Source organism: Acromyrmex echinatior, chromosome 7 (genome assembly GCF_024713525.1).
Source record: "Acromyrmex echinatior isolate Ae372 chromosome 7, ASM2471352v2, whole genome shotgun sequence".
Taxonomy (NCBI): Eukaryota; Metazoa; Arthropoda; class Insecta; order Hymenoptera; family Formicidae; genus Acromyrmex; species Acromyrmex echinatior.
Genome location: NC_141858.1, coordinates 10,697,004 through 10,711,234, shown reverse-complemented (window position 1 = coordinate 10,711,234; position 14,231 = coordinate 10,697,004). Strand labels below are relative to the sequence as shown.

The following is a 14,231-nucleotide window of genomic DNA, read 5'->3' as shown; positions in this document are numbered from 1 at the left end:
TTGTTTAAAAAGAACAATGGTTTATTTTTAGAGCATTCTTCTTTCTGTAAAGGAAAAGCTGGAGCGCCTCGTTCATAAAAGAATAAAGTTTATGAAAAAATATATGTAGTATAAACTACATATATTTCTTAATATTTTAGATATTTATTTTAGTATTTTAGATATTTTTCATATACATATATTTTAAAAATTGTATTTTTATGTATGTACATTGCATTTTTATTCTTCATTTGTTACAACAATGACACGACTAAAAAAAAACAAAGTTTTCTTGAAAATAAGTTTTGAATTATTAAAATTTTGTAATATTAATTTTAAAATATAATTTTGATATAATAACTGATTATAGAGGAAAAAATTATGTTATTTTAAAATATATGCATTTTTTTCTTTATGTTTCTGTACATTTTTTGCAAGCAATTAAAAAATAATTTTTTAATTATTGTAGCAAAATGAACGACAAAATGCTATCTGCATTATGTGATATACAAAAGATTGTAAATAGAATTTTATTCTGAATTCCAATACGAATTATAAATTAACTGAATCAGAAATCACTGACAGAATCCTAAGACACTCGAGAAAATATCAAGCAGACCGGCGTGCCGAATAAGGATCGTTGACGATCCTCTGGACCGTGTTTGTTCTAAGCGTCGTGTGGTCGAGAGAGATTGAAATTCGGTGAGGAGTTCCGATTCGAATACCTTCGCTTCAATCTTCACTAAGCTAACTGAACGAGACGCAACGCGGCGGCCGCGTTTAGAAAGTTGCTTTGATCGGTCAAGCGTGCGCGAGTCCCGCGATTTTCGACGCTTATCAATGCGGCACGCATGTAGCAGCGAGGCGGATGCGACGATAACGGAGCTCAATTCATCGAGTGTTATCGCCATAACAGGAACGGAGATAATATCATTGAATTCATCTTTTGTATTCCGCGAGTCATATATGTACATACATATGTATATCTCCTGCTTATTCTTATGGAATATCGCGATGTTTCTTTAATGACCGTTTCTACCAATGTAGATTAACTTTAATCTCGGTTCAGTTTGTGAGAAACTCCGTTTCTACGTTATAATGTAAATTAACTTTAATATTAATTCAAAATTTACCTTTATTTTTTTATCTCTTTTTCTAATATTAAGAATTTCTAATTCTAGAATTTCTGATTCTAAAATTAGAAATTCGAAAGATTAGAAAAAGATAAGGAATAAAGCTTTTTCTAATTACGAGAACAGTAAGTTAACTAAAATTAAAATTAATTTTATGTTGGAGTAGAAATAGACTTAAGTAATTAATCTAGATAAGAGGATATCTCTTTTCTGATGTGTACACAGGATGTCCGCGCTTGTTTCTCATTTCTCTTAATATTTCAGTTCGCAATAGAGATTCTAATTCCGCGAGTTTTAGATTAAAGGGGTTGGTGATTTACTTTGAAGGCTTTGACATTCGAGTTTCGAAACTTCAAACATTCGAAGCTTTCGGCGTTAAAATCTTCGAAGATCGAAGTTTCGAAACTTCGAAACTTCGATACTTCAATCTTTGAAGCTTTAGAGAGTTAAGATTATACAATTATTAATTTAATATAGTTAATAATAACGAATATATTTTCGTAAAAAGAACATATTGCATTAAAATCTTCGAAGATTAAAGTTTTGGAGATTCGAAACTTCGATACTTTAATCTTTGTAACTTCAAAGAGAATCAAAATAATTATTAATTTAATATAATCAATAGTAACGAATATATTTTCATTAAAAAATATACAAACATATTTATGAATATATTTTCACTTTTTTTATTTACAATATATTCACAATATATTTCTTGAAGCTTTAAAATTATTATTTATCGAAAGTCGTTTAAGTGGTTAACAATCTTATTTTAGATTAGAGTAAAATTAGAGTTTATAAAATAGTTTAATTACAGTTTATAGAACTTTAGATTAGATTTTTTTTTACTTCGTAAAGCGAGTTACAGAGATATAAATATTCACAGTAGATTCTTATTATTTAAGACTATAACACAATCTTAAAATGTTGTAAGCTGGTATTCATAATTTATTCTTATATTTAAGTCAAATTGTACAGACTGAAAATCTTAAAAATAAAAAATAAAAATAAAATCAATCTATACAAAGCCACTAAGAGCCATAGGCTGATGAAGGTATCAACGATTTAATTCTATATCATTAATCGAGTGTATGTAATCTTTATTTTGTTGACTGTATAGATTTATTTTTATTTCTTTGTTTATTTTTATTTCTTATATTTAAGATTATGCTTAAAATAGTCTTAAATCTATAGTGAGCTATCTTAAAAGGCATTAGCTTAAAATGATTTTAAAATAAAACTATAAAAACTGGCCACTTATCTTAATATCATTTAGGATAATTTTGAAATAAGAACAGACAGTCAGTGTTTGATAATCGATTCCTATATTTAAGACTATCTTATATAGGCTGCATTCGCTTTTTGCGCTCGTCGCGCTTGTGAGCATCAATTGTCGTTGTTTAATATTTAAGACCAACAAAGATGAAACGCTTAAAGCGTTGTGAGCGTCAAAACGAACATAGCCATAGAATCTTAAGATATCATGAATCAATCAGAGGGTTGTATTAGCATTTTAAGACATTACTCAAGACAATCTTGAAACAAAAATGAATTACTAATACTGGTTTATTGCGATTAGTAAAATTGGCGGGAATCTCTTCGTTCGAACGGCGATGCCGGCGAAAATGGTGGCGGCTGGTCAGCAACGATGATAGAATTTGCACATCTACGTATTGGATTAGCCCAGGGTGGAAGCGGCGGGGGCGGAGGCGACGGCGCCGTGAGCGAATTCTCGCGGCACCTCGCGGGGCGTCCGGGGAACAAACGGGACGGGGGCAAGCAAGAATCAGCGAGAATCGGCGCGATTTCGTAGCGCAGCGCAGCGCAGTGACGGCCCTGGCCGGGGGTTGGTCTCTTTCTCTTCTGTCCGAGGTATCGTACATAATTCGCGGTAACGACGGCGGCAGCGGCGGCGGCGGCGACGGCGGCGGCTTTTGTTTCTCACGCGAGTGGTGCGGCAGGCGCGAAGAGCGGAGCGACGGCGTAACATAGAGCGTTACGAGCCACCGGCAGAAGTAGAAGAGGAGTAGGAGAGCGGAGCAAAAGAAAGAGAGAAAGAGCGAGAAGAGGGAGGGGGACGGACAGGGAGAGAGAGAAACAGCGTTGGGAAGCGCTGGCACGCGGTGTTGCGAAAAATGGCGAAGACGTTTCGGGTGACGGTCTCGACTCTGTCAAACAATGGACAGTCCACGCCGAAGTACAACAAACCGGTCGCGCTCAATATTAATTACGACCCGCAAGGCCTCAGCGTCGAGCTTGTCTCAGGTATGGACGCGACGATACTCGCTGTACGCGCGCCCAGTCGATGTCCGTCGTCGTACGACACGGCCGACGGCGACGCGGCTGATCTGATCGATCACGCGACCAACCGCGACCCGGATGACATAACCACACTTCCCGCCGCATTACGCGACGAATTCTTTCCTTTTTCCAGCCCAATTCGTAGCTCCGGAGGACCTCCCGTTCGATCGCCGGTCGATATCGCGACATCATCCTTCACCGATTCGCGTCCTTCCCTTCTTTCCCAGTTTGTGTCTTTCTTTTTTTTTTTTTGTTTGTGCCTGCACGCCTCTCGGCTGTTGTTGAAGCGAATTGTCTTCTCGTCATTTGTTACACTGTTGATACCGATAATGACACTATGATGACAGTTCCAATCGAATTCTATTGTTTACGCGATATTGACGATTGTTGTATTGTATATCAGGAAAATTATTCTTATTGTTTATTAAGAAGGTAGAGGATGACGTTTATATATGTAAGAAGTTATTGATCATTGAAAATGTCGCTTTAAAAAGATCAAAGAAGAATATATCGACTTGATCGTTTTTTGTGATTATTCTTTTTAACGTGCGATTATATGTTTTGCTTTGTATTCTTTTTCTTTGAGAGAATTGATGTTTTGAACATTTGTTTTAGATATCAGCAGCAGGGAGAAAGCGACTCTACTGGAATTCCCAGTGACTCCCAGCACCGAATGCTCTCGTGTATCATCACGGAGTTATGTTTTTACACTCGATACAGATAGCTTACTGATTACATTTGCTAATGAACCAGGTGAGCCATCAACTTGTACTCCAATTTTCACGAATCCTCATGCATTAAGTTTGAAAGATCGTCTACAACAAGAGTAATATGATATAGTAAGTTGGAAGAAATTGACCAATCACAATGATTGTTCAATTTCTTACGGCTATTGCTTATTATACAGTATCATTATGCAATATTATAGAAAGTCCATTATGTGATAGACATCAGAAACATATATATTTTTGTTTTAATGACAATGACTACGTTTACATGGACACCTTTAATTGGGTTTACTAACGTTCATAGTTATGAAACTTAATTATTCCTTAGTTATTCCTCTAAAGAATAGAATGACTGACCAATGAGTTTCTAATTACGGATGTTAAACTTGTTTAAGGATGTCCATATAAATGTAGTCAATATTTTCCATATTCCGATTCTATAATTTTTAATGACAGTTCAATATCGTTATATTATTGTTGCACAACTTTTTTACAATATATAATATCTGTGCAATGACAATATACTGAATTGTCGTTAAGTTACAAAATAGAAAAGTATCCACAAGAAGTACTTTATATATATACATATATATATATATATATATATATATATATATATATATATATATTTCATTTACAGATTTTCGCGATTTTAATTCACACATAGTAAAACTCAAGATGGGAAAAGGAGTGTCGGCATTTAATGAAAGAACGGAGGAATCCTCGGCGATGCAATATTTCCAATTTTATGGTTATCTTTCGCAGCAGCAAAACATGATGCAAGATTATATTAGGACCAGTACATACCAACGAGCGATTTTGGGGAATCTGTCTGATTTTAAGGATAAGGTTGTACTAGATGTAGGTGCTGGTTCTGGTATACTATCGTTTTTTGCTATACAAGCTGGTGCGAAAAAAGTATACGCTGTGGAAGCGAGCAATATGGCAAATCATGCCGAGCTTCTAGTTGCAGCTAATAATTTACAAGATAAAATAATAGTCATAGCTGGAAAAATAGAAGAGATCGATTTACCCGAACACGTAGACTGTATAGTGAGTGAGCCTATGGGATATATGTTATATAATGAACGAATGCTTGAAACTTATCTTCATGCGAAAAAATGGTTAAGTCCAGGTAAATATCTTGAAAGAAAATTCACGACTTACGTGCTATTTTTTTGTCTCGCTGCTGTTTTTTTTTCCTTAATCAAATTATTTTTATATACAGGCGGAAGAATGTTTCCCTCCAGAGGTGATCTGCATATCGCACCCTTTTCCGATGAAAATCTTTATATGGAACAGTTCAATAAGGCCAACTTTTGGTATCAGACATGTTTTCACGGAGTAGATCTCTCGGCCATGAGAAATAACGCCATTAAAGAATATTTTAGACAACCGATTGTCGATACTTTTGATATTAGAATATGTATGGCGAAATCTGTGAGGCACATAGTAGACTTCCAAACAGCTGATGAGACTGATTTACATAAAATAGGTATGGAAGGAAAAGAATAAAAACTGTTACGATTTATGAACGAGCTATAACGCGACACTGCTAACATCCTATAAATTGTCTTTTTTAGAAATAAATGTCGATTTTCATATACTGGAGAGTGGTACATGCCATGGTTTAGCTTTTTGGTTCGATGTAGCGTTTATTGGATCAACACAACAAGTTTGGTTAAGTACTGCTCCTACAGAACCTCTCACACATTGGTATCAAGTACGCTGCCTCTTAGAAAACCCATTGTTTTGTAAAAGTGGGCAACTGCTCTCTGGAAAAGTCATTCTTATAGCAAATAAAAGGTGAGGGAATACTTGTATCTATCTCTACTGTCTCTCACTTGACACTATTTCATATTCTAACCTTTGTTACAGATCTATTTCTCTATATTTATGTCATTCTCTTGTATACATAATATATTTTGTTTCAGACAATCCTATGATGTAACAATAGAACTGAAGCTTGAAGGAACAAATCTAGAAAGCAGTAACAACACCTTAGACTTGAAAAATCCTTACTTCCGATACACAGGCGCTGCAGCACAACCGCCTCCTGGTTTAAATAACACTTCACCTAGCGAATCCTATTGGACGACTCTGGATGCGCAGGGTGCTCGACAAGCAGTGAATATGGTCAATGGAATGTCGGTTAATGGTCTTGGCGAAGTGTCGATGGATACAAGCGCCACAGTAAATCCAAATAATTTGCTGGCAATAGGTAAGGTTTGGTTTGACTCTTCAGTGTATCATTATATGTATTAATTGTGCCGTGTGGAATATATAATATTTGTAATCAACGTTCTTGCCACATGCATCACGCCCTGGCGATTTTAATTCTCCGACGTCTAATTTTTGAAACGTATTTATGAAATCGTGTGTCACAATATGTATGAAAGGTGCCCACGTGATCGTTGAATAATTTCGGCCCACATTCTATGTATTCGCTATATGCAATATTTAAAACAAAATATCTAAATATAAAACATTTCCTCAATGATAACAAATGATCGTCTTTATAATCTGAGATATCCTAAATTCCAGTATTGTTCAAAATAAATATTTTTCCTTTCTACTGTTTTTGCAGTTTGTTATTTACCATAATACATTTTACATACTGTATCATACAAGGATATTATAATTTACGTTTCTTTTAATGTATCAAAGTTTTATTATTTTACTGTTTAAAATCTTTTATTTTAACAGCTTTTTCCACGTAAACATAAAATAAAAAAAATATATTTAGCATGAAATATAATATTCCCAAAATTTTACATATATAGTACAAGAATGATTTGAAATTATTAGATATTCTTAGTGTAGAAAATTTTTCTTTGTATACACATATAGAAGTTGTGGAATAGAAATTATTGTAGTTAATAACAATTGCAGTAGTGAAATATTTAGATTAAAGATATTGAATATTTTTAATTATTAGATGCTGACATTGTTATAATTACAGATAAATTCTTTATTACGTAAATATCAAATTATTAAATTATTGCTGGACCTTTTTATTGTACTGGTACTTACGGAATGGACACAATATTTTATTATTCTACATCATGGAAGATATTTGTACAAAGAAGAAAAAGTTCCTTGTGATTGTTCTAATTTATACATATTTTGTAGAATCTGCAATTCATGTAAATAAACTTTATTGTTTTAGTATGGATTTATAAATATTTAACTATATTCTTTAATATATCCCATTAAAAAGTAAATATATTCTTCTCCTCCCAATATTTAGATTTAAGTTATTATTCTATTATTTATTGTAACGAAATGATGATAAATTGATCAAATCTAAATTAAAAATCTCTTTTTTTATTATTATCCGCGAATAGTAATGGATACAATAGTTTATATATAAATATCTTTTTATTAAATTATTTATAAAAACATTTCTCTAGTTTTGCATAATGTGTTAATGATTTTTATTGTAATAATTGACTGTTTCAAATATATTTCAACTATTTTTTAAATCATTTTTACTTTTAATTAATAATCTTTATTCTCTTTCTCTCTCTCTCTCTCTCTCTCTCTCTCTCTCTCTCTCAGTAAAAATTTAATATGAGTAGTTCAATGTAACTCAGTGTCTTAGTTTATATTTTTAAATCGTACTTTTTATTCATTTCATTCGTACATATAAAGAAAATGTACGGATTTTTATGTAACAGGAGGACAACCAAATATTCATCCGGGTTCCATTTCGAGTACAGGACGGGGTCGCGTAGGAGGTACAGCGACGAGCACTCAAGCAGCACAATTAATAGGCGGTGGAATAACTCCAAATATGTTTACGTCACCTGCCACTGTAAGTACAGTTCTAAACTTGACATTTTCACAATAAGCTGTCAAAGCAATAAAAAATGTATTTTATTTACAATAATGCTTTAGACGATATAACACAAGCATGAAATAATTGTTCTGCTGAAAAATTGTTACAATATGCGTGTGTAGTACTATATATATATATATATATGTATATATATATATATATATATATATATACATATATATATATATATACATACATACATACATACATTTAATAAAATTTACGTGAGAGACGGAAACTAAAACAATACGTCTGCTTGCGTGACTTTCGCGCTACAGCTTGGTGTTACTTTCCAGCAATCGCTGGTTCTCGGCAACACTTCTCATTACCCAGTGAATCCCAGCCTGATGATCGGTGACTACGTGACTCCTGGGAACGGCATATCGCCACAGGCGTATCGGCAATGATCTATGGCGAAATCGTTTCTCGCCGAGTATTCCCGCAAAGTAAAACAATTACAAAACGATCGTAATAATAGTAGCAGTATTGGAGACATCGGCAACAACAGTAAGCAAGGCCGCAAACTGGTATTTAGCTCCCCAACCAGTAAGCTTCGCCTCTCGTCCGCCGTACGAATTTTAAGTACTGTTGACTTGGCCAATTTCAATTCAGATTTTAGCCATAACAATGTTGCTTATTCAAACAAAAGTACAGTCAGTCCTGAGTTTGCGTTCGATTGGAATCCTGTCAGGAATAAGTCTCAATTGGAGGCACGTTGGAAAAGACTGCGAGCCGTCCTCTCGTAGTTGTCATTAGCTCTTATACACTCGATTTTTATTTGGTCGTCACTTAGAAAAGGAAAGGAAAAAAAAAAGATCTTCCAAATCGACGTGCATGCTTGCCAAATATATCCACGTGAAAATATAATATTTTTAATGACAATATACAGTCGCTATAGTATAGGCATCACTATTTTACGAAGTCTTGACATAAATCCGTGACTTATAGTAAAGGAGAGAATCGGGAATGATCGCGTCGCGCGGTCCATTTGTTTTACTTCAAATTGAGATGATTTAGAATCGACTCTAAATACTCGAAGACAGTCATATTTTACTAAGCTGTGTCGTTGGCTTGGTTGGGTTTCGATATCAAGCGACTTTTACACGAGTTTTTAGAATAGGAAAAAAGCGACGTTTCGAACATTTTGAGAAGTGCAAAGAGCAATAATACATTAGGATCATATGTTGTAAAGCACTCTGTGGCATTACCTGTTATTCAGATGTCTCTTGCGCTTGTTTTAATCGACGTGTCTTTATTTCGTTAGCATGACACAATACACAAGATAGTACAACTTTTTATGAGTATTAGAGCATCAGCTATATTATCGCATATATTTCAATCCCGTGTAAATCCGTATCGAGACATTTTAATTATTTGAAGGGTGTAAGGCAATTATTCATCGAATGATTAATTCGTTTCGTAGATAAATTGTATATATATCTGAATGTTTGACGCAAACGTAGGTCGTGAGATACTTCATCTAGAAAACAGGAAATGATGACGATGACTATACATGAAAATCATCCCGAATTATCAACGTGACATATTATATACATTTCCATAGTATGTACATGTAATTGCAGGTTTATTATAAATGCATTACACAAGGATAAATGCATTACGCTGGACAAGGATCGCTCCAATGGAATCTTATAAAGGTTTATATAATATGATTTGTAAATTGTAAAACTATGCGTTATTAACTTAATTTTTTTATGTATATTTTGTAGTCGAGATAAATGTCTATTTTGAAAGATCCTTTGTAAAAAATTTAATGTGACGTTAAGTTTCGAGCTACATTATTCACAAATTAAAATAAACATGTATCATATGTTTTTTCTTCGCCGCATTTAGAAGATGTAAAAAACGGTTTACTTTGGAATAAAAACCTAATTTTTTACTGTAAATAACGATTTTTTTTTCAAATTACGTAAAATTTATGAAAAAACATATAGTTCAATGTAATTATTTGAATGACAAATATTTTATATTTAAAAGTTAAATAAATGATATTATTAATAGAGAGATATATAAAAGGTAAATAAATGATATTATTAACAGATAATACTTTATAAGCATAATAGACATTGCATATTGGTTACAATTGTACTCTATGTTTTAATTATTTTGTATTCTATATTTTAATTATTTTGAGACAACACCCCAATGTCGATTAGTCTAGCAAAGTATTTGTTTTAATAACGGTATAGAACACTTACTTAAATTTTATAATTGGAGTACAATATAAAATATCATTCAAATAATAGTAAAAAGTATATTTATAGCCACCGGCATTATATAATATTGATCATTATATTTTACTTTTGTAACTATTTTTTCACAGAAATCTTATGAAGAATAAGTGCAAAAACTAAATTCTAGAACAATAGTACAGCATCGAAATCGTGAAATGCTAAAAAAAAATATCCGAGTAAAAAACCTATCAAAACCGAAAGAAAAAAACCATTCTTTCCTGAGTTTTTTATTCTAATTCTATTTTTCTGTCGTTTACATCTCTAGCCACATCTATAAGTAAATAATTAAAAGTCATTTTTGCATTATTAAACTTTATGTCACATTTATATACAATTTATATATTAGGTGTAGTAAAAAGAAATTCATTATTTTCCAATAGATGGCTTTAGTAATCTGTATCTCGTCTACGCGTGATCTTAGTAGAATAATTAATAATAAAAAATCTTTAAAAATGGACGTTTATTTGCATTGATCTATACACATGATAAATAGTGATACTTGGAAACATGCATATTTTCTATATTTATAACAGTGTTATGAACTAAAACAAAAATTTTCAGCTATAATGTTTTTTTCAGCTCTTCCATCGTTTTTAACCCTTTTCATTTAACAATATCACGATATAAAATTCGATCGTTGAACAATTATTTAATGTCTATTGTCCTTTTCACAGTTTAATTAATAAAAAAAACATTAATGTTCATTAAAATTATTATTTAATAAAATTTTCATTATCTTTACTAATTTTTTCATTAATTATCATCGATGAATTAATTTTTTCAATTAATTTATCAATGATAACACAAAGAGTGGAAAGGGTTAAATTGTGAAAACGTTGAACGTACAGTTTCGTATAAACAAAACAAATATGTGTTGAATCCCATATTTAATGATGCTTTATTCAATTAAAAATTGTTCAGTCCAGCGAATAAGTGTGAGAATGAGAGAGACTGTCAGTTGTCACTATATATGTGCTACTGTATGTATATACACATATTCTTAAATAATTTCTATATATTGTTTAAGAATAATACCAGTCGACCCACCAGAAATAGTACAACTGGATAATATTTTTAGATTTGAAGATGCAGTTTACGGATGTCGTTTTGAGATGTTGACATAATTAGAAATTATAAATAGTCGAAATAGTTTAATGGTATATTATAACAGTTGTTTGTGAGGTAAAAAAGATGATTCCAATTGCAATTATCCCGTAAAAAATTTTGAGCGGTAGAATATTATTCCGTAATTAATAAAACAAAAATCCTGCGGTAAAATTGGACAATAAGTCGTAATTTCGGAGGATAAAAAAATCCCCAAAAGAAGTCTAAATATTCTATAAATATTGTAGATATCTTCATATCTAGAAGATTTATTCAAGTGTTCTGTTCCTGGTAAACTGTACGCGTACAACATTATCCTAAGATCTCGAGAGGACTCCTTTAAGTCCTATTAGGTTTTAAGGAAGTTACATTTTATTTGTTATCTGCACATACTTGCCATCTAAATGCACCTCCTAGTTACCTCATCGCCGGTGAATGAATATGACGATAATTTTTCTCAGTAGCTTGTCACGCGTTACTTTCACGATTACTCTTCGAATCGAGAAACTCCTCGATGCAGGAGGTGATTATGCGATACGACACGCGACGCACTGGCGCACTTCGAGAATCAAAGCTAGATAATTTGTACTTACTCTTTACAGGATTTTTTTCGTACCTTGCGTGCACTTGCGAATAAATACCCGTGTCGCTATTTCTCGATGAAGTATTTCCTGAGGACAGAAGTACCATACGCTTGTTAATACGCGCCTTGGCACATAGATATACAAACCAATCTCGTGACAGGCATTCCACAAGTGCTACTAATATTGCATGGTTTGTTGTAATAATTAATGTAAGGACTTGCTTCTTCCATCGTTTCTTTGGGATGGTAACACCGTTAGCAACACCTAGAACATAATTCCTTGTCTGCCTATTTTTTCGTATATCGGAACCATCTCGGAACATCAAAGATTATATTAAGGGCGACAAAACACTTAATATCAATTACATTTCCGAGTGTTGCTTTCGGCGTTCTCTTACATTGATATGTGGATGTGTGCGTTTTTTCTTTTTGTAACGTTAGAATATTGAATATATAAGACTGCTACACCGCTTGGAAAAACATACGCGATATTACATATCTCATCCCAGTTACATTCTTCGCAAATTTTCCTGTTTCATTTTTATACCATTCTGAGTTTTTTCTTTAAATTTTACGCAACTGATATAATGTTCCATTCAAGGATATATACGTGTGTGTCGGCGTCTTTAAATCATATTTATTTTTCCGTTGGATCTCAAACATTTTATTCCTGAACTGGGGTACACTTCGTTAGCTAGCCTGTCGCTCGTGTATGTTTTCTGGCGGTATATCCGAGTATTAAGTAGTCCAGCAGTGTTATATAGGAATCTGTGCGTTTCAACGACTGAAAACTATATAAGATATCTCAGGTAGTTACGCGAGCTCGAAGAATGCCTTTACTGCGCTAAGTGTTTGGATTTGACTCGTCTCTTTAAGTTAAGTTTGTTCGCAATTCGACATTATTATAACAGATGCAATGCAGGTGCAGGTTTTCGTTTACGATTCACATCCCGGTAAAGCGTAGGCATGACTTGACGAAAACATTATGTAATCGCATAAAATCAGATTCATACAAATATAATCTATAATGTAACTGTGTAGTAAAATTGACCAGTCATGTTTAAAATAAGTTTTTCTCGAACTGATGGTTTCCTTCGTTATACCTGTGGGACTACTCGTTCACGATAATTCTTCAAGGAATGTTTCGGCAATACATTTCTGCAGTTTTTAGCAGATAACATTTTGAATATATGTCTAAATAATTTTAATTAAAAATGACAGCTAATTTATAGATTTTATTTTGCAGATTACCGAAGCTTCGAAATCCAAAACATACAATTTATATAAAAGTATGTCGCTTCTGCCATGCACGTTTGAGAATAAAATTCTACGCAAATGGAAGAGAAATAATTTGACGCATCATTTGAAATTGTAGTACTTACAGATAACAGGATTATAGTAAAGCAGAGATATCGTTTTTAACATGACACATTACTAGTATGTTATATTCATTGTAAATACGACAATATTTTTGCAGCAAACGCAGCCTTTTTTACCGTTTATAAGAAAATTTTTTTGCTGCGCACACAATTCTAGACGTCGTTTGTTGGATACAAACAAGTTCAACGAATCACTCATGATTCAACGCTTATATTTTAATAAGTTTTAATAAATTTCGTGTTATATAACGATGCATCACATGATAATTTACTATCAGCTAATTATTTTTGTAAGAAATAGGTTTTGACATATAGTTTATTTCAAGTGCGACTATTATGCTGAATTAAGGGGCATGTTTAATTAGGAGGATACAAGTATAAGCTTATGATAAGTTATTTGATTTTAAAATCTGCCGGGCGGCAATTTTTGGAATTAAGATCTTTTTCTCTTCTCCCGGAGAGCCTCATTTTTAACAATAATATTTCAACGAATTGTCTAGCATATATATGTATTTTATGTGATCATTAAATCTTTTTGCAATTATGATCTGCCAATTGTAATCTTTTATCAATATTTAATGTTGTCATTGTGTTTCATCATTAAAGGCAAGCAATTGAAAAAATCTTGAGAAAATAATATTTAATAATATAACTGTAAGTAATATAATTATTTATAATATATACACATGACTGATTTTACATATAACAGAACACTTTTACTCTGTTACAGCTATTTCTCTGTAAATAGAAATTTTTCTTTAGTAACTTACTTCATTGCCACGTGATTATATGTGGCTATGTGCACAGTTTGCTTACAAAAAAAGCGAACGAAAGATGAAAGACGCAACATGTTTATTTTATGCGTATTACTAGAATTATTTTATATTATATAAATAAATAAGAACAATATTTGAAAAAAAAATAAAGA

At 32.5% G+C, this 14,231-nt stretch overlaps 1 protein-coding gene across 4 annotated transcripts in view; it reads left to right on the top strand.

Annotated features, from left to right (window-relative positions):
* Art4 (arginine methyltransferase 4) overlaps positions 1–13,850 on the top strand; it is a 43,877-nt gene extending 30,027 nt beyond the window's left edge. Inside the window, exons 1-8 of one of the 4 annotated variants that reach the window (XM_011070163.2) lie at positions 2,850–3,377; positions 4,029–4,166; positions 4,782–5,276; positions 5,370–5,636; positions 5,725–5,947; positions 6,076–6,362; positions 7,822–7,958; positions 8,261–13,850. In XM_011070163.2, coding sequence (XP_011068465.2) covers positions 3,248–3,377; positions 4,029–4,166; positions 4,782–5,276; positions 5,370–5,636; positions 5,725–5,947; positions 6,076–6,362; positions 7,822–7,958; positions 8,261–8,389 — 1,806 coding nt within the window. In that variant the 5' untranslated portion in view covers positions 2,850–3,247 and the 3' untranslated portion in view covers positions 8,390–13,850. Of the gene's footprint in view, positions 1–2,849; positions 3,378–4,028; positions 4,167–4,781; positions 5,277–5,369; positions 5,637–5,724; positions 5,948–6,075; positions 6,363–7,103; positions 7,325–7,821; positions 7,959–8,260 lie in introns of those variants that run through there. The other 3 variants (XM_011070164.2, XM_087407844.1, XM_011070165.2) reach the window with 3 other exon arrangements.
* The last annotated feature ends 381 nt before the right edge of the window (positions 13,851–14,231 follow it).